The 21,149-nt window shown below is 40.5% G+C and overlaps 2 protein-coding genes across 6 annotated transcripts in view; one reads left to right on the plus strand and one right to left on the minus strand.

Moving 5' to 3' along the window:
- The first annotated feature begins 4,248 nt into the window (after positions 1 to 4,248).
- Positions 4,249 to 13,628, plus strand: zgc:110410 (uncharacterized protein LOC553618 homolog). Of its 5 annotated transcripts, XM_040117119.1 has the most exons (12): positions 4,249 to 4,424; positions 4,542 to 4,652; positions 5,484 to 5,632; positions 5,927 to 6,095; positions 6,505 to 6,583; positions 7,054 to 7,107; positions 7,401 to 7,491; positions 7,628 to 7,665; positions 8,307 to 8,394; positions 11,062 to 11,151; positions 11,736 to 11,783; positions 12,368 to 13,628. In XM_040117119.1, the coding sequence occupies exons 3-12, from the start codon at positions 5,528 to 5,530 to the stop codon at positions 12,518 to 12,520; spliced, it is 915 nt and encodes a 304-aa protein (XP_039973053.1). In that variant the 5' UTR covers positions 4,249 to 4,424; positions 4,542 to 4,652; positions 5,484 to 5,527; the 3' UTR covers positions 12,521 to 13,628. The 5 variants fall into 5 exon arrangements, 4 of the variants coding, with proteins under 4 accessions (XP_039973053.1, XP_039973056.1, XP_039973055.1 ...); XR_005706386.1 differs by having other exon boundaries at positions 4,249 to 4,652; positions 11,062 to 11,645; positions 12,368 to 12,410; XM_040117122.1 differs by having other exon boundaries at positions 4,249 to 4,652; positions 12,500 to 13,628.
- Positions 13,601 to 21,149, minus strand: part of LOC120783834 (ankyrin repeat and IBR domain-containing protein 1-like) — a 37,236-nt gene continuing 29,687 nt past the window's right edge. The window contains exons 18-20 of the mRNA XM_040117118.1: positions 18,639 to 18,750; positions 17,809 to 17,852; positions 13,601 to 16,913 (exon numbers count right to left, since the gene is read on the minus strand). Coding sequence (XP_039973052.1) covers positions 15,999 to 16,913; positions 17,809 to 17,852; positions 18,639 to 18,750 — 1,071 coding nt within the window. The 3' untranslated portion in view covers positions 13,601 to 15,998. The remainder of the gene's footprint in view (positions 16,914 to 17,808; positions 17,853 to 18,638; positions 18,751 to 21,149) is intronic.

The following is a 21,149-nucleotide window of genomic DNA, read 5'->3' on the forward strand; positions in this document are numbered from 1 at the left end:
TGTAAAGCCGAGAGAGGAAAAGGCTGACGTGTGACCACGGGATGGTGGCAGCAGTGGTTCCTCTTGTCAGAGCCATAACAGCAGTGAAATGCCACTGTCAGTTATTGTTCTGTGGTTGTCATGGCGTATGTGAAATCCATTTTCTCTGTTCTCTGAATAAATTCTGTCATGGAAGAAAAGACCCAAAATCAAAATCTTCTCTGCCCAGTTTTTGACAGGGAGCATCTGACAGCAAATGGCTGCGTGGCCTCTTCACAGATGAGACATCCATTTGTCCTCGGACTGCCTGCTTACACTAGTTTCAAATTATTTTACTCATATTGCCTTGGTCACCTGCCAATTTGGACTGGAGACTGTCACAGTGTGATCTCAGGCATCCATACACTCCATACAGAAGAACGTCGTTTCTGCATCCTGTGTTACAAATAATTTAACAGTTAACAGTGAAAGAATTTCCAGTTTGCTATCTAGATTTTTTCTCATACAGACGTAAATAATTCTGTATCTGCCTTGCATGATGAGAGAGAAATTATGATGGTTTTATTTGTATATATATATGACGGCGCCATTTCTACCATTCACACGGTGATAAACATCACTAACTTGATCCCCATGTGGTGACGCATTTTCCATATTTAATCTCAGCATTATTAGGTGCAGTATGTCTGCAGCAGGAATACAGAAGGAGGTAGAGACTTTTCCATGATGTCGATTGCTCCTCGAGGGATTTCATAGAGCTCGAACCTATACTGGACCTGGCAGCATATCCCCAGCCTGTCATGGCTTTGAAGGAACTTTCCTGCCTCCCAAACTCAGCATCCTAACATCGTCAGAAAAATGAGCGGTCAGAATGTGTTCAGATCCGTGTGGGATGGTCAGTTCAGAAGCCTATAGACCCTAATTAACTGGCTGAGCTTTTGCAGTGAGAAAATAAAGACGCTTTTTTAATGTTTAGACAGTGACATATACAGAAAGTTGTAATAATATCAGATAGGATGTCTTATTTAAATTCAATTAATTCATTCAGCTATTTAACAAAAATCCATTTCATTTTTGGCATCAAAATCTCAGAGGACTTGCAGATCTATGCAAGTAACAGATCAAGTTTAAATCATTTGAAGGTAATTAGAGACTAGATGTCTGTGATTCCTTAACTGTCAGAGAGGTTTCGGTCTTTGTCCGCAGTATGTGTTTGGACTGAAAATTCAATTTGGTTCCTTGGCTGTCTGAGTATGGTTGAAACATGTGAAAACTAGACTGCTATTTTATAAGACTGCATTGTGGATGGATAATGCAATAATGGCTGTCATTATCTGCGCTGATGTTGTTATATATTGTTATATATATATTCCAGTTTTTGTTGGTAAAAGAACCGCAGTGGCGTGAAAACGTTATTTTGGTGGAGTCTTTTAAAAGTGAAAATGAGTCAGAGAGGAGTTAGAAAGACAAGATTGCCAAAGGCCAGCAGCATGTGTATGTGTAGGACCTATGTTTGCAATTGATTTTACAACAACTGGGTCGATATATAATGATTTACTATAGGACCCATTAGATTTCTTCCAAATGAAGTTATGTATTGCTATGATTGCTTTTAATGGAAAACACTGTGAAGTTTCCAGGTAATATGAGTCTCCACACTTTCAACCCGTGTAATTTTCTTTTCTTTACATACTGTATGCTGAATTAGGTTTCCCATTGCAATAGCATGATTTAAAACTGGATCTGTGACTTTATTTATTTCACAGATCCAAGCTGATGTCAGAGTAGATGTCTTAATTTCCCTTTAATATGGTTATTTTGAAGATAAATTGTGACAGAGCCACAGATGAAAATGACAAAATAATCATGGAGCATTTCAGTGACTGTAGTTTAGATATCGCATGTCTGCAGCACAGCCGATGATACTCAATCAATTAAGCTCCTTGTTGAATATATTTAGACCGACGTTTCTTGGAGATTATTTATAATTCAGTAATGTAGACACAGTTAATGTAAACTCTGACTCTAATAAGGATCAATTTATTTGCAGTTTTGTGCTCTCTGCTACATTAATGTAATATATTAAGTCAACTATGGATAACAGTCATTTATTCACTTAATTATGTCCACTGAGTTACTTTGTGTGCAGCTGTGCCTTCTGTGCCACACTCATTTACTAACCAAGACGATGCAAGTCATTCTGAAATCTACTGCAACACTGATTTGGCCCTCATAGTAAATCAAAATGATATGTGATGAAATAATATTCCTTACTTGACACAGCTGGACCAGCTGATTTTATTAAATGGAACACAGTGCAGGCTGTCTCCTTATTTACAGTATCACAAGCAGTCCCACTGTGTAGTACAAGCCATTGTAGAGCTCTCCCATCAGCCATACATCCTGCTGAAATTCTACATTAGCAGCTTCAGGGGGGTTGTAAATTAGAAATGAGGAGGCAGCTAGTGAAACAGACCTCCAGACCTGCACTGGGGCTCTCTCAGGCCACACAAACCACCATTTCAATTCTCCAAATAAATCCTTATGTGGCCAGAGCGGCCAGGAAGCAATATTTCACAACTGCAAGCAGTGGAGAGAGAGACTCACGCGATGACTCCATCTCTCTTTCTCCAGTGACACCACAACACTCCCCTCTGTGATCCTCAGTCCCAAAAGCCCCAAAGAGCATCATAGCAGTCTGACAAAACAGAGCTGTCACAGTCTGTCTGCTTCTATCCATCTATCTATCTCTCCGTCCCTCTGTCCCTCCATTCCTCCATCTTTCCGTTCTTCTGCCCCCCCGTCCATCCTGTGACTCTTACTATGGACACAGCTCTCTGCTCTGCACACATTCTGCACCATGTGGCTTCAGCCTCGTGTGTTGCTCCTGTTTGGACAACGCCAAGGCAATCAGATCTGTGTTAAATGCGGCCTCACACTGGGCTCCGCACTGATTGGTGTGTCAACACAGGCCGGATTTCAACTGCCTGCTCAAATGTGACTTTGTTTGTTGTGCCGCCCATTCAAATCCGACTCAGATCTCATGAATAGGTGAGAGCCAGCTCATCAGATTTGAGCAGGCGGTGTAAATCCAGCCCATGTTGACACGCCAGTCAGAAGAGGAACAGAGTGAGAATCTGGATTTGTGGCAGAAAAGTTGTCTCTGCCTTCAAATATGATGAGCATGCCACTATGTAACAAGTCTTAATTTTCTTTACTTTTTTAACATTATTCTCTACATATTGCCGGCTAAAGAGGAAAAATAGTGTTTCCTTTTGTTTTAGCAATACTTTGAAAAAAACAAAACCATCACATGTCACATGTAAGTGAGAGAAATGAAGGATTTGATCCAGCAGTTCAAATGAAGAGGCAGCTGATCTGGTGCTGCTGGTTGGGTGTGGAGGTGGCAGAATGAGAAGGGGGAGAGTCACAACGAAAATCACTGCAATTAGTAGAAGATGCACAGGAGACTAGTGCCCCCCAGTGTTTGCCTGATATATGAATAGTTTCCGTAAGATGTTGTGAAATGTTTGGATTGAGAGAAAACTCTCACCTAATAGAAATTCTCTTTTTTTGTGATGTGCTCTGATCCAGCGAATTTGGAATTTCTTTTTCTTTTTCTTTATTTTTTTGGTACCATTCTAACATTAAACCTCAACCTCAAATGCTGATACAGTCATATCATTTGTGTGTGTCCTTTGCAGATCCACTGTCTTTCAAATCCAACCCCAGAGTTGCTGGGTTTTTGTACACGAGGCAGGAGGTTCACCAGACTCTTTGCTTGTTCATCCATAACTTGAAAAGAGGCTGGAATGCCATCTAGAGGTTAAGTATCTAATTATTATGTATCGGAGGCATAGTCACTTTAAATATCACATAAAAACGATTCACGTGTAGTGTAATCAAATTTAATCGATGCTAAGACGTGGAAATTACAATTTACATGAGATCGCTTGAGCTTCATCCTGGTCTGATTCTCATTCATGGCTGAAGTCTTCTCTATTTCCCTTTCAGTGGCAATTCTCCATGGAGAAGAACTAAGACTGTGTTGACCTACATTAGTTCATGTATTTTCAGCATACAGTGTGTCCTCAGCTATTCTTCCTTGATGTGACTCAATGTCCATAATCCCTTTGTGTAGGTTGGATTGATCTTTAATTCGTCTCTCAGTCACTGGATGGTTTCCACGGGCCGGATGCTATCAATGTGTAACCTAGGTGAGCCAGGGAGCTCACGTGACTCTCAGGGTTTCACAGGGTGCCATTGTACTGCATTGGCCTTATTGTACAGTACAGGATGAAATGTTACAGACTCATTTTTCACAGCAGGCTAAGGATGTATCATTACAGGAAATTTATATTTAAAACACACCTTTGTTGAAGTGTTTGAAAGCAGCAGTATTTATTCTAAAGGCCTGTGTGGATCATCCTTGCTGGAAGAAAAAGGTAAAGACGTAATTTGCTCCGACAAGGTGCCAGCCTGGTTGGTTTAATGACATTTTAAGAGCTTCATCTGAATATCCCAGTGAGCCTAATGAGGGATATATATCTTTTCCCCTGGAGCTGAAGTCCTGTCTCTGTGGGAACCGAGTGATAGCAGGTAGACTTTGCCCTGAAGGTGAGCCAACACTACAGGAAGAGCGGCAGAGCAGATTCCTGGCTGTCGCAGCAGAGGTAAGACACACTATAATGGATGATAGAGCTATAATTAATTGATTAATGTGAGCATACCTAAAGTCAAACAGCAATTGATCACTTTTTGAAGACTTAAAAAACACAAAGGGTACTTTTGGAAGTGTTTCGTTCATCATGTCGGAAGCGAGGTTCAAGCCTTTCGGGCTTTGTAAGCAAACAGAAACAAAGTCCACTTCATGTCATTCAAATATTAGAAAATGTGTTTAATACATATAATTCAATTTATTTTCACTTTGTTCTGTCCAGTCTACATACATATATACATCTATGCAGTGCTGATGTTTCTCTGAAACTGTTTTGTGGGCTTCGTAACGATTTCTAATCTACAGCAAGTGTTGTCATTGCTTTACTGTAGTTTTATGTCATACAGAGTTGGTCAGTGTGTAGTTAATTATAACTTCATTTCTTTTAGGATTAATGCAAAACCAGGGACCTTAAACTCCCTCTTATGTCTTAAGTATATATGCTGTATAAACTAAATCCCAGAGTTTACTGTCTGTCTGCAACTCTTGATGACAACTAAATTTCCTCTGAGATCAATTAACCACAAGCTATTTGGCCATTCAGTATACATACAGCTCTATTAAATGGGGGCTTAAGGCCATAATTATGGATGTTAGTCATGAATGGCTCTTAGTGTTTGTGTGATGCATCATTTTGTAATTACTCCATTATTTGTTCCACACTGACATTGCCCCGTTTGCCAATTTAACATCACTGTTTAAAGTGCTGACGCAGTGCAAAAGGATGCTTTTGTGTCTCAGCCATGACCTTAACTTACCGGTTTGTCTAACGTTTCTTCTCTGTCAGTTTTGTGCCTCAGTCCATTAAAAGATCTGCTAGCTTTTGGTGGAATGGACCAAACTAATGGCAGCAGGAATGGTGGATATGGACTTCACCCCCCTCCGTACAACCTTCAGGACTATGGAGAGAGTTCTAATAGAGGCGTGAGCTATCAGGTTAGTAGCAATATTAGAACATTTTTATTACAGAAGAAAGGGGAACTAGGCAGTAAGCTGAAATCTGGTTTATATCCTGTTTATTTTATATTTGATGTCCAACTACTACCACAGCATCAGCCTAAATCATACACTACCAGGCTTTGATCGTAGGATCATTATAAAACCTTAAAACAACAGTAATTGTGGACATTTTTTGATTATGTTTTCTATGATTGTTGTTAAAATAACAAGTAGAATTTTCCAGAAGTGTAGTTTGAACTGCCTATCAAGTGGTTCGTCTGAATGATCCAGGTGGGGAAGGGGAATGTTGCTGTGGTCTCCCCTCCTGGCACCTATGATAACATGGTCAATCCAGAGCCTGCGGCAGCAGCTGAAGGCAGCCAGCAGTATGATCAAGCTCCGCCTGTCTACTCTTATGGCTTCGAGGATAGCGGCTTCAGTGATGCTGCCATACGAAGAGGTGAGGGCTAAAAGAAGGGAGGAGCGAACAGAGGGAGAAAGTGAGAGAAATTAAGGGTTTTGTTTCCATGGTCAGAGCTGAAAAAGGGATAAACAATATTTACTCCCTAATCTGCTTTGCAATCCTTCTTGAGATTGATTTGGAATTGAAAATGGTTCCCTGATCTGTGCTATACCCTGCCTCATCTCTCCACCTCTTGCACAACACAAATCATTGTAAATGAGAGGATAAAATGCAGGGTTGGTGAAAACAACCGTTTTGAATTGTGGTGCAGCATAAACAACCCCACCTGCCTGTCTGCCTCCCTCTGGCTGATTTTTTTTTGTCATTGTTTTCTAGCTTTCTCCCGCCTGTTTCCCTCTCTCTCTGTAATGTCTCACGATGTGTCTGTGTCTGTCTTTGTGAACAGGTTTCATAAGGAAAGTCTACTTGACCTTGATGATTCAGCTGCTGGTGACTGTGGGGATCATCTGTGCTTTTCTTTACTGGTGAGGTACCATCACACAGGGGAATTCCTTCCTAAAAGAGAGAAATCCATGACAGGCACCTTTCCATCTATCCACCTTTAGTGTAGTCTGTCAGCGTGTGAGAGCACCCAATATCACAGAGTAACAAAAGTACCATAGTTGTCCCCGCAAAAACCTTGAGCATGCAACACAGCACTGCTGAAATCATCATAAATATTTGAGCTGAGACACGTTGGTAGAGAATAAAAGAGCATTTCTACCACATAATATTTTTGCTGGCAGTAGTACGAAAGCTTTATATGTTCTGTATAATGGATGTGGTAGAATGCAGCCGCACTAATTTCTTTTCATAAATTGTATTCAGCTCCCATGTGCAAAATTCTCTGTCTGTTAATATTTAATAAAATCATTCTACTGCCTCTATCGACCAAAGGGCACCTCTATTAAACCCCCCCCTTTTGCTCCTAATCCTTTTTCTTGTCAAATAACAGGGACACTCTCAGGAAATGGGTATGGGCCAACCACTGGTTCTCCTACAGCATGATGTAAGCTTTCTAAAACATTCGGTTTGATTGTCTAGACGATGTAGACTTTAATCAGGTTTCAATCAGGTTGACCATCCACAAATCACATGTTTGGTGAGGTACCTGAGTGAAAATGTCGCTCATGGGAACCCATAGAACTCAGTCGCTCCAGTCTGAATCCCAGTCCGAGAAACTGCCAGCTACACTGTACATAAATAATGCATTCAGTGAATTCACAGATTGAACACAGTGGGTTTATTTTATAGCCTGTTTATTTGGTCTTTACGATACACTCTATATTCTCTCTGAAATAGGGCAGCGGTGATGGTGCTCATCGTGGCCTTGTCCTGCTGTGTCAACCTCCGTCGTCAGGTCCCCCTCAATTTCATCGCCCTGGGCCTGTTTGTGAGTAGAAGCAGTACCAGCCAAGCATCAAATTAAACCCCCACCACAGCAGCTCTATTTCAAAGTTTTTGTTTTTTTGGTGTTGTATTTACTTTTCACTTCTCTCTCTCTCTCTCTCTCTCTTTCCCCGTCTCAGACTATTGCAGAGGGCCTCATGCTTGGATCTGTGGCAGTGTGAGTTTGATTCCAAGGATTAATCCCCACCTGATGCTGGATCATTTACACAACAACTCCCCTATTTGATCCATATATGACAGGTTCCTTGGTGCCAGCAATGAGGTTATCAAACCTGATAAGATGTTATCATTGCTGGTTTACCAAATAAAAAAGCATAGGGAATCATATTTTCCAGGTCTTCGGCTGAAGTTAAATCACAAGCGTCACAAACGGTTCAGAACCAATTTTTCTGTACCAGCGTCTGTGTAAATACAAGTTACCTTTTCCATCTGAGAGACATTTCTTTTTCGCAGCATGTCACTGTCAGAAAAGGCATCAGCTGAGGCCTGACTATCAATAATACATTCAAATTATCATATTTATAGGACATTGCCTTAACTGAAGTTGTAACTGGTATGAAATGAAAATAGGCAATATATTATGAGATGCAAGTCCACTAAGGGTCCCTGGCATCATTCTATCTGAGACATATAATTGAGACTAATAAATGAAAAAATACCACATTTCCTACAGGAAAGAAATGTTTCCTTTTTAGGATTAAACAGAACCCCACTGTTCATATATCCACTCTGCCTGCTGACTAGTTAGACATGGGGTGCCTTTCCCACCGCATATCTGTTTGATATTTTTGTCTGCAGGTACTTTGATGCTGAAGCAGTTCTGTGGGCTGTGGGGGCAACAGCGATTGTGTCCTTTGCCTTGAGTCTGTTTGCTATGCAGTCAAAGGTAAGATCTGTCACACACACTGAGCTCAGGTGGCAGTGTAGTCCAAAGGGAAATTTAATCAACTGCGGCGACTTCGCTATGCAGTCAGTGGTAAATGTCTGTACGCTGAGTAGTGTTTCCTTCGCAGTCAACAAAAAAGTGTTATGCTGAGCTGGTGGCAGTGTTTTAGGTTCAGATCTCTGATGGGTTTGCTGTCCAGGCAAAACTTTGATTACTGCTGAAATCAGTGTATTTGCCGAACAAGTTATTTCCCTGTGTCCAGTGGCGGGACAGAGTTAAACCTCTGCCTGGGCTGTTCTTGTGCTGGCTGGGGCTCCTACCGCAAATCTTGAGTTCAGAAATGGCCTGCAGCCTTTTGTTATTTGCTAAGTCCCCACTCTTCCTTTTTTTGTCTGTCTCCTTTCACCATGAACTGTCTAGTAAAGCAAACACACCCTAGAATGAATCTTTCAAAAGACCCTTTTAGGGACACACTGGGAGACACGATGCTCCTCCAGCGAGATATAATTTACTATGGAAAAGGTCATTTCTGGTGCACTTTGTGCAGTGGCATGCACTTTAAAGGAAGGAACATAAAAAACATAAAACGAGAGGGTGAGCAACTCTGATATAATAGATTTTCCTTCAGAAAGACACTTCACATTTTATTTTTTATTTGAAGTACTTGAACAGCATTAATCTTGCACAATGATGTCACTTGGTTTATATAAAGTAACTTGTGTAAGTAACATTTAAAAGTTTCATTACAAGTTGCAAATGTAGTAAGAGTCAGTGTGTAAAAGTGAGGAGACCTCTACACTGACAGCATGGCTTGATAGTTAAGTTCAGAACAAAATACAGAACAAAAGTTATCATACCACAATCAGTGGGGTTAAAAAAAGAGACGAGTGAAAGAGATGTGACCAAATTCAAATTGCATTATAGGTCCCACTTAACTGCTACTTGTTGCCACTTGTTGCATCTGCAGACATTTATCCTTTCCTCTTAGATTTGATCAAATGAGCAAGCAGGTGTCTTATGGTTATAATGAGCATATATCGGGTTTTAAATGCTCTTTGCTCATTGTCATTATCCGTAGCAGGAAGGCAGATGCATCGTGTTGAAATAGCCCGCATATAGAAGATAATACTGCGATATAAACAGACCCTAAGCCATAACAGATAAAGTTAGGTCCATAAGTTTTTGGACAGTGACAGTTTTCGTAGTTTAACCTCTGTACACCACCACAATGGATCTGAAATGAATCCATCAAGATATAATTGAAGTGTAGACCTTCAGCTTTAATTCAAGGGGTTTAACAAAAATATCACATTAACCATTTAGGAATTACAGCCATTTTTATACATAGTTCCTCGTTTTCAGAGGATCGAAAGTAATTGTACAAACCAACATATTGATAAATATAAGGACTATGTTTAATACTTGGAGGAAAATCATTTGCGGTCAATGACTGCCTGAAGTCTGGATCCCATGGACATCACCAAATGCTTAGTTTCCTCCCTTGAGATGCTGTGCCAGGTCTTTGCTGCAGCCGCCTTCAGTTGCTGCTTCTTTGTGGGTCGTTCTGCCCCCAGTTTCGTCTTCAGTAAATGAAAAGCATGATCTGTTGAGTTGAGGTCAGGTGACTGACTTGACCATTGAAGAATATTCAATGTCTTTGCCTTGAGAAGCTCTTGTGTTGCATTCGCAGTATGTTTTGGGTCATTATCCATCTGTATTGTGAAGCACCGTCCTATCAGTTGTGCAGCATTTAGCTGAATCTGAGCAGATAGTATAACCCCTATACACCTCAGAATTCATCCTTCTACTTCGATCAGCAGTCACATCATCAATAAACACCAGTGACCCACTTCCACTGGCAGCCATACATGCCCATGCCATAACACTGCCTCCACCATGTCTGACAGATGATTTGGTGCTTTGGATCATGAGCTGTTCCTTTCCTTCTCCATTCTCTTCTCTTTCCATAATTCTGGTACAAGTTCCTCTTGGTTTTACCGTCCCCCTCGCATTAAAACTGAAAGTCTGCACTTTAATTACATCTTGATGGACTCATTTCAAATCCATTGTGGTGGTGTACAGAGTATTAAACTCCAAAAACTGTCACTGTCCAAATACTTATGTACCTAAGCACATAGTTGTATTGGTGCAGTGAGCAGTCACTTACTTTTAATTTCTTTTTTATAACTTTATATTAATCTTGCAATTTCCAGCATCTCTTCTTCTGCAGTTCATGTTGTGCACAGAGCTTTTTTTCATATAAATGCCACAAAGACTGCCTCATATCTTTAGCCATAGCTCCTCAGGTGACAAGTGTTAATGATTCTCCTGTAGTAGCTGCCATCTTTTTTCTGTCAGTCTGAGAAGTCCATGCAGGCCGAAAGACTACCTCCGCTCCTCTATGCCTGTGTTGCATCTTGTTGATTGTTTATCCAGGATCACTGTACCCAGACTCGTTAGGATTTTCTTGTGTGTTGGACTGCGGTATGTTTTCATCATTGAGTAATCTGCGGTGCCTCACAGCACAGCTGCGGTACAGACGACCTTGGGCACCCTGGCTTTTATGGAAATGATGAGTTTAACCGAGAGATGTTTTGCATACTGTTTTCTGTTTGAGAGGCTCGTCACATTCAGTGACGCTCTCTTCTCCCCCCTTTCTGGCACCAGTGGGACCTCACTGCAGCAAATGGGAGCCTGTGGGTGTTTGCCTGGACCCTCTTTTCGTTTGCATTGCTTTGTGCAATCCTCAGATCTCAGGTAAACCAAGGAGCCGGTGTGTTTACAGCTGTGTTTGCAGTGAAAACAGGTTTGAAATGCATTGCAGCAGCGTACAGTATGAGGGAGACAGTATCTACAGTCTCATAGCTTTTATTTCCAGGATGTACTGGCACTGACCTGTGTGGTGAGCAGACTATAAAGGAGAGAGCGTGCACTCTCAAACCTCTCAGGAGTTGCACTGATCTCAGACTGGTGCATTTCAGTGTACACTGCTGTTTACTGTGATGGCTGTTAGTGTTTTAGCTAAACCAGGGAATTTACAGAAATAAGCATTCCATCGATTTTAAACTGCTATTTAAGGAGACCGTGTTCACCCTTAATCAGGCTTTACCATCACATATACCATACAGAACAACTAGAAAGGAAAATGGATAAAAGTATGCTCACTTTTTTAGCTGTGGAGTTAATGGATAAGACTTATTGTATCTGCAGAAAACACCAAGTAGAAAATAAGAAACATTTCATTTTCAATGGTAAAAGAGAATCTTTTTTAACCACATAGTATTACTCTCATTTGTGTCGCTGAATGCCTCTGCTGATTTTATGTCTGATTCTTTCAACAGTATCTTTACATCGTATACGCCTGCCTGGGAACCTTGCTGTTTTCCTTAGTAAGTACACTCAAACCTTCGTGACAGAATCTGGTCTTCTGCAGCACCGGTTGAAATGAGAACAGACTAAGTGACCTTTTAAAATGAAAGAAACCATCACTAAAGAAGGCTTAATGTCAAGTGAGTGTATGTAAATGTAAGATTTGATGACAGCGCCAAGCAGCCTGCCACCAGTTAGTGTAAAAAGGGAGACTCTGATGTCCTCGTGCCCTTTAATTTCAATTATGCATCGCATAACAGCAGTGGGCTTCATTTTCACAGCCACCTCTCTGCTTGCCTTCGGCATTAACAGCAAATGTTGTGACCCATCCTGTCAGCTGGTGGAACAAACTGCGACTGCACACAGAGCTGAACGGGCTGTCAGCAGCAAGTCACAACTTATGTTCAGCTGCACAACTCTGACTACATGATTATTTATATGGCCCGTTTATCTGCAAGTCCCCTCTCTCGAAGATAAGAAATACTGCTCGTGTTTTCTTTGAGACCAATTCCTGTAAGCGCTGCTCTGTCTTTCATCACACAAGCACGCTGCCTTCGAACGTCATTGTTGGTGGTGTTGAAGAGTCTCATCTGTGTCTCTGCAGTACTTGGTGTTTGATACCCAGCTTATCCTGGGTGGGAAACACAGGAAGTATGAGTTGTCTCCTGAGGAGTATGTGTTTGCTGCTCTGAACCTCTATTTGGACATTGTCTCCCTGTTCCTGCTCCTGCTGCAGCTCATCGGCCTCTGCCGCTGACACCGAACCTCCGTGACAGACATCCCAAAAGCAACACTGAAACACAAGACTCTTACTTCCAGTTTCAATTTCAAACTGTACAACGAAAGTACATGTATCTAGAATTGTAAGATTAACAACCCACTTGAAGCTCAACACACGTGCTATCATATTTAAGTACGACAGATGTCTATGATGTATCCAAGTTACAGCTGTTTCTCTTAATGGACACATCAAGGTGAGAGTTAAAATTCACTAGAATATACTGTGTGCAACGTGCTTTTGATATTTGAGTTTTATACTGCAGTAAAATGTGTTTTTACCTAGATATCCAAATTCTTTGTGCTTAATATTCATTTCTATTAAATTTAACTTAACAGTTGTTTTCAGTGTTCTGTAACAAGAAACTGAAATTTAAGGCAAACAGAAAGTAACGAAACAGCCACTCAACAAGTAATTTACAGTGATATTACATCAAAGTAGTTTAGCAATCCTGTGACCTGTGCAGCATTTACGTTATAAGTCCTGCTAAACTAATGATCACTGTTGAGGATCAGTTTAAATAAAGTTTAAAGATGCTTATGGAAAACCAGATTCCAGAAACCAAACTAACTCCATTAAAGGACAGAATCAGCTTTAGCACTCCCATAAAACCAGCTGTTTGCTCTGTTCTTTTTTATCTCCAAAATATGATGGCTGTTCAGAATTGTAGGTATCTAAATGACCAATAAAATTCAAGAACACCTAACATCTGTAAGAACTACAATTACTTCCTCAGAGTTGTTTGCTTCTGCCAACCCTTCCAGTTGCAGTTTACATCCATGTCTGTCCTCATATAACATATGTAGTGAAGAATTTGAAGGAATTTAATAAAAGGTATTAAGTGTATTTTATCATAATTAGTGTATGAATTCTTGAATTATGGCCAACATCATGTTTTGTGAGGTCACCATGACCTTTGACCACCACATTCTAATCAGTTGTTCCAAATTTGAGGACATTCCTTCAAAGCATTCCTGGGATATCGTGTGAATGGACAACCCAAAAACATAATGCCTCCAACCTCAGCTGTCGCTGGCGCGAGGGCATAATAAACACAAATTAAAACTCAACACATGGTTTATTGGCATCACACATCAAACATTTTTCATATAAAGAGGGAATGTATCAAGTATAGACTATGAAAGTGCAAATAGCATTTCAAGGATTAGTTGCTTTACAATAGAAAATCTCAATGAGTTACAAAATGTTATATGCCATTTTAAAATAAATCACCCGGACATCAGAGGTGAAATTTGAAGGAAGTACAAATTACATTTAGACTTGTACCCATTTCATGCACGGCATACTGCTACACAAAAAGGACAACATGTGTTGTCTCCTCTGTTTAACCCACTTACATTAACCATGTCCAAAAAAGTTAGCCCCACTAACCACATGGCACTCACAGTTTCACAACTTCAAGACACTTTTCAAAGCAAATCACTACTTTTAGATTTAATATGGCTCTATACATCTGCTGGAAAAGAAATTTACTTAAGCCAGACATTAGTCTGTACAAAAACATTAAGTCTTAAATGTAAAACACTAATGTGTTCATTTCATATTGGTTATTTACAATCCATTTTTCTTTAATGGATCAGTTTAATTTCAAATAAATACCTCCGTTATATTGCAACTTTACTCCATTTTAGTGTCTTTGGGTAGGACACATCATACACATACAGTAGGTCAACTCATTCCAAAGTCAATACAGTGATTTTAGTTTCTAAACCACAGAAAAACCATCTGTTTAAAAATGTAGGGCAAGGAGCCCTACTGCAGAGAGATAAATCCTTATTTCAAAATATTTGGGGGTAAGATTTGAAAGTATGATATTAACCGTTACCCATTATACCAAATCATATAAAATCAGTTTTATCCATACACAATTATACTACTAGAACCAATGAAAAGCCTCATGCTACAAATATTTTTGAGGAAAAAGATCAAGAGCTCATGTCTGCACACTATAAACTTTGTGAGAGAAATAACTTTAAGGTAACAGGTGTTTGTTTTGTTTACACTGTAAATACTGTGTAATTAGCACTCAGGAAAAATGTGTGAAAAAGGATTAAATAACGGTGATTGACATGAAGGCACTGTATCTCTAACTGCGTAGAGAACCATTTCAAAAACATGGACTCCCCATGTGTTTGAGATGCAACACACATTCACATTTTCTCCATGCGTTACCCTGCAGTCCGGGACATCTGCAGAGCTCTAAGAAGGCTTTGCTTATGTTACACGTAAATAGGACCCAGAGGTTAACTATAGTGACTTGGGCTTGAGTGATTAATTCACCAAAATCTGAATGTGACTGCTTGATGATCTCTTTCACTGGCGTTTCCTGCTGTGTATAAACAAGACTACTTGCTGTCTACTTAGTTTGTCAGGATCCTCATTCAGCTGCAGTGCTCAAACATTAATTCAAGACAAGCTACAATGGAATCCAAAATACGCTGTACAAAGGTGTCATCTGAATGATGCTGAGTCGCATCTCGGCCTCACAGCGTTTGTTGCTTTTGAAGCTCAGAAGACATTTCCTACCTAAAGTGTTTCAAGATTGAGGCTTGGAGATGAATCACCATTGTAAAGTCCATTTTGAAATGTTTTTGAGCAGACCCCCTCCTGTTCATTTGAATAATTAATCAAAAATGTTTCTGAATGTGAATGTTTCACAGAATTAAGTACACAACCATTATGGTCTTAAACTGCAGATTTACACAGCACACTACAGCTTTTAGATACCGAGATTTGAAAATTTCACTCAGCCGCAATCTCAAATAAAAATATGGCTCGAGACTTTCACATTAAAGTTCAGCTGAGTCGTCAAGATTGTAATAAGCAGGCACAATTTGCTTTGAAGAATCCACTTGGTGACTGCAAACTGTGCTTTTGCTAGTCAGTGTTTGGCACCTATAAAGTAGGCAGATATAGACAGGAGTGAGAACTACTTCTCAGCCTGTCCCCTACAGATCAAATATTGGATATTAACCTGCTCCGTATGTACAGGTCAAAAAACTGCCTCAGACATACAGTAGGCTTTTACTCCAGTGGTAAAAAAAAATACCTGCACAAAGCTAAAGTCTCTAAAACTGATTTCACAAAAAGCAACTTATTCTTATTTCTATCAGCACAGAATCATTTCAGGAAACATATCACTGAAATTCATAATCAAATGTAGTCTCTCCTTCAGATAGTGCTTTCTTTTCAAGAGGGCTGGTTGATGAGGGACTGACAATACAGTCAAAACAGGAAACTGATCTGACTGAATGCTAGACTAAGCTAGGAGTCTAAATACTTCTTCCCCCATGTTCCAACCAAGTACAAACTGACACATTCTTCATTCTGTGTACATTCCACCTTAATAGCTACTATTCTTCAGCTCTATTTAATTTGCTATCCCTAGTGGTTTTTGGCCTTTCTGAAAAGCTCCTTCCCATCTCAGCCAATCAGATCATACCAGGTGCACTTGCTCCTCCCACTCAGAGGAGCTGGTGCTGGGCAGCTGGTCGGATACAGAGTGACATCGTGGAGTGTCGACATGGCAGACCTTTGAGCCTCCACGCTCAGCATGGTCTCCACTTGGGTCAAGGGTGGCCATGTAAGGTAGCGGCATGGTGTCCAGTCCCACCAGGTCTAACTGGGTCGGCCTCTCAGCGACTGCACACTCCTTATCCTCCATGTCACTCAGTTTCTGAGAGCAGAAACCCACATCTGCCACCACTTCCTGAGGCAGGACGACAACAGCGGCTTTCTCATCATCTTGCCGGCAGCCCCCTCCAACTGCACGGAGTGCACCCAGGTTTGTATTGGTGTCAGAGGTGGTTGACGGAACCAGGGTGATACCTTGAGGATTCATGTCGTGGAACCAAGCCATGATGTTGCCCAGCAGGTTACCATTTGCAGCTAAAGCAGAGGATGAGGATGGGTCGTGGCTGCCACATGTAGTTGAGTCTACCGTGTCACTAGAAGAGGAGAAGAGGCCTGTAGATGAGTTGCTGCCACCTGGAGCCGCTTGTATTGGCACAGAGGCCCCGTAGGTCCGGTGGCGACTGTCACAGTGCTGTACAGAGGCAGGAACACCAGTAGCAGCAGAATACTGGCTGCTGACGTTGATGTTGCCAAGTCTTGCCAAGTTATCTCCCAGCTCCAGCAGTCCTGAGCTGCTTAGAGAAGCTCTGGGGAGGACCTCTACGCCAGGAGCACTCTGTTCAAGCCTAGAAGGCAGGGAGGTGCCGATAGCGCCAAGTGAGGCTTCATTGGCAAGGACCTCATGGCTGGACCCACTCCCTGCCATCCCAGAGTCCTGGAGTGACAGCTGAATGGCCAGTAGAATGTTAGGGTCATCGTCATCCAAGGAACCAAGACCCTGCAATGAAATGAAGGACACACATTGTCAGTTATGCAAAGTACCTGAAACCAGGCCACAGCAATATCATCCAGTTACAGAGCCCCCGCAGTTTCAGGCCTGCAGTTCAACTCAAACCTGCACCACATTTTGAAAAGGAAAGTAGAAGTAGCAGCAGGTTAGAACTGCTGATATAGACATGCTGTGCACCATCTACAGACAAGGAAAATAGCAAAGTTTTGACCTACTGGCAATGGCAGTTTTTTCCACTGTTTTATAGCTGCTGTGTGTGTTTGTGAGGTTTTACATTTTACAACTCCAAAATGGTAAAGAACAAGGCTGGTGATATTGTATATTTTTGCCGTCAACAATTCCCATGAAATAACAGTGATTTAGTCTCTCTCCCAGTCAGTCTGTGGCTGCAGGTGCCCATGTTGATTGTGATGAATGAAGATGTCACCTGGAGTTAACAGTGTGATGTTTTTTTTTAAATAGTTTTTTGGACAACAATGGAGGTTTTCACATCTAAAACATAAGATAATTTTACCTGTTTTTGACATTATGTGATCTGTTTATTTAATCAATCAGGAATCACATGATATTTGGAAGACTGACACCAGAGACGTGACCATACTCATATTTGTCATCAAAATTTGTCCTGTGTGCATAGCTACAGTAGGAAGAGGTGCGTAAGACTTTTGATAAAAATGTTTTCTAAAGACTGCTGTTGCAAAAAACAACAGTAAAACAAAAGTCAAAAATGGTCAACATTATTGAGCCACAATGACTGTGAGGGAACAAAAGCCCCAGAAATCAATTCAACTACAATAATGCTGCACTTTTTCGGATATAATCTTAAAAAGTTTCACAGGCTGAAAGCCTTGGGTTGAGATGAAAATGGTAACTGTCGACTCACCATCAGAGGACCTTGTCTTCGTCCACTTCCGACATCCTGTGTATCTTTGGAGAAAAAGAAATGGACAAAGACATCCACAGTCAAACTACTGTCATTGAACTGAATCTGAATCAGCAGCACTTGGATAGCAATTTAACACACTGCTAATTACCTATTTAGGAAAATCATCATTTCATTCATTTTAGTGAACACTGCAAAATGATCAGTAATAGCAACCTGACAGAGCATGTGCCATCAGCAATTTCCCTGGAAATTCACTAATTCAGTATCTTTGTCTAAAATCAATTAATTCTTCTTGGCACAATATAACCTATTAGCTGGCTTCAAAACTGCAAACTCTAATCATTTTTCACTCCACAAAGCCAAAAACAAAGCAGCACTGTGATGGATAACACTGATGGATTAGAAATATTGGCTTGTTGAACTTGAGCAGTTGTGATTTTACAAAGTTTGGGCCAGTGCCCTAATTTGGCTTCAGTACATATCAGTATTAAAAACTGAGGGCAGAATACTGGATCAATGTAGTTTCATGTTATGTATATCTATTATTTGATCACAGATTAGACCCATGTTTGTTGCGTATGTCCTCACTCCCTTCATTTCCTAACACCTCTCTACAGTCACTATCACAAAAAGGCAAAAAATTTTTTTAAAAAAACAACAGGAAATTTAGGCTCACATCATCAGATTTCTTCCCTGAACTTGCATATTGTAGCTTTAATGAATAATTTAACTGTGCAAATAACCAACTGCAACAAATAACCAAGTCCACTCCCAAGAAAAAAAGTTAAAAACTCCTGAGGGAAAATGCTGTATGTCCACTGCAGTACCTGAAGTGCTGTCGCTGTGGTCATCAGGGTCGGGTGTGTTGCTACGCAGACTGGACATGTCGCCTCGCCTCCGCTGCCTATGTCTCCGTCTATACTGGAACTCTGCGTACTCCTTAAAACAGCAGCAAAAAAGGAGCATTTTAAAAACACGTCACCAAGTATCACTGATTGTACATTCCTTTCTACTGCTTCACTTCAACAAACACTCTAATCATGCAGTTTATCCAGTCACTGTGTCCCTAAACCATCATCAACATACCGCTTTCTGAGCAGAAAAAAGGGTTCCATGTATCAATGATCTGCAGCTACACTTGCACATTTTCCTTAATTCATATCCAGGTCTTTTGTTACAAACATTTAACAGATGAATATGTAAAGTGGTAACTTTCATTCAAGTAGCGAAGCACTTTGCTTCAAATCTTTTGTTCCAGGAAAAATCAACACCTAGAGACTGCTTCAAACCCCTTTCATCTCCAGACCAAGCCTTCAGTCATTAGGCTCCAGTCTAGACTTCATCCAAGCAGAACACATCCTCACTGGTAGGGAATTGGAAATTAAGCAATATGAGGACTTAGGTTCAGATATTTGAAAATACTATGTGTGGATGCCTGACTAATCTCAAACACAACCAGAATACCCTAATTGGATATTTCTGGAACATTGTGACACATGGTCAAATGTGAATGAAAATTTCAATGACAAGCTGGTGATAAATGCAAGGCTGCTCTCTGGTTGTAGACCAACATAAATTCTGAACTTGCACATCTGCATATCAGTACTTCGGGAAATAATCAGCTGCATTCTCCATTCAGTCATCTCATACATTTGTAAAAGTCATCGAGTCATATTTTTATCATCAAAGCCTACCACCAAAACTCAGTCTTTTATGTTTCCACTGCTCTAAAAATAGCTCACAATAAAGTGATATGCATGCATTTAAAGAACCATGGTTGTGGACTGTCTGCAGCAGTGCCTGTGAGGCAGTGTCATCAGGCTTTGATTATTACTATGGTGTTCCCATTAACTACTGCAGCCGAAAGACAGAGGCTCTTAATTAGGGGACAAAAATTTTACTTTTTTTTTTTTTTTTTTTAGAACGGCATAGTGTTCAGCATCTGGTGGCAGTATTTACTGTCATCTTCCTCATAGATACACGTGACCAAAATAATTTGTTGGCAATAGAATATCGACAGGCTTGTTTGTGATTTAAATCCTCTAGGAGAAATGAGGGTGGAGGTGAGATGAGCATCTCACCTTAATTTACATGGATAATTTGTTGTTTTGAAGATAAGCCAATTTTTTGTAGTGTGCACCTAGCTTAATTAAATCTGTTCATATGGCTTGTGTACGACATTTGTCAGTAATGAAGACTCCATAATGGTCTAGCACCATACAGTAAACAAATAGATATGCAATAAGAACTAACAGAGATTAGTCAGCAAAAGGAACAGATAGTATTACTAGTTAATTCCAATTAAGACCAATAGTGTGGCAAAACATGAACTTCCATTCAGTTCTTATATGGAATGGCAGCGAAAAGTGTTGTCAAAATCCGCCTCTTCACTTTTCCATTGTGTTCAGACTAGCAACCAGTCAGAAAGCAGATAACCTCATGTCATGCAGCTTAATATTTTATAATTCAAAAAACAGCAGATGATCTTACTGGATCAGGTAAGGACAGAGTTGAGTTACCTTGACAAAGAACGTCATAAAACATAAAAGGACATTTTATAATTAGCAGAATGCTCCATAAAAAAAAACAAAGGAAATCATTTCGGACATCTCTGCAGCATCTGTGTGAGTCCTGTCTTTTGCAGAAAAGCTACCAAGTCAGGTTTGCTATCTTGGTAGCCTGCTGATTTTTTTTCTGGAAATAGTAAAATCAGCCAAATTAACACAGTGGGTCCAGGTTTGAATAATAAAAATATTTGTCCCCACAGTGGCTGTTTATGCCGTAAACCTTAAGTGAACTAGAGCTTTACCTATTTTTTACCTTTGCCTAACTGCATGGTGCTGAGCAGGCAGAGGATAAGGCCTTCCAAAATTTATTTATTAAACTGGCAGACAAGCCTGATCTTGTCATCGGTTTTCCTGGCAATAGGGAAATGCCTGTGTTATGCTGTAAAATGATGTGTACAATACCCTGAGAGGCTTAGGTTTGATGTAAAATTTACATATTTGTGTTGCGTTTTTAACACCTCAGAAGGAAGCACCACTAAGCCTGGGGAGTGATGGAGCTGTTGAGCTGAGTGAATTCGTTCCAGATGAAAACCTTGTATGTTTGAAAGCTGCCGCAGCACAGTGAATGAAAAATAATAGAAATTTAAGCATAGTCCTGCATGACTGCAGGACTGACTTATGCACCACTATCGAGTGCATACAAAGGGCTGTGCAGGAAAATCAGGCGGGTCAATAATCATACCATTATATGGTCATTAGTTATATGAGTGGAAGTGTTAACTACGTGCAATGATCAGGAGCAGCCTGCTTACGGGTTCGCCAGAGCATCAT

Source organism: Xiphias gladius, chromosome 22 (assembly GCF_016859285.1).
Source record: "Xiphias gladius isolate SHS-SW01 ecotype Sanya breed wild chromosome 22, ASM1685928v1, whole genome shotgun sequence".
Lineage (NCBI taxonomy): Eukaryota > Metazoa > Chordata > Actinopteri > Istiophoriformes > Xiphiidae > Xiphias > Xiphias gladius.

Bases quoted from the DNA above. Each gene is read 5' to 3' on its own strand.
- zgc:110410 (XM_040117119.1), top strand. From the start codon at position 5,528: ATGGACCAAACTAATGGCAGCAGGAATGGTGGATATGGACTTCACCCC. The intron at 6,096-6,504 runs GTGAGGGCTAAA...CTTTGTGAACAG, and splicing joins TGATGCTGCCATACGAAGAG to GTTTCATAAGGAAAGTCTAC. The intron at 7,666-8,306 runs GTGAGTTTGATT...TTTTGTCTGCAG, and splicing joins ATGCTTGGATCTGTGGCAGT to GTACTTTGATGCTGAAGCAG.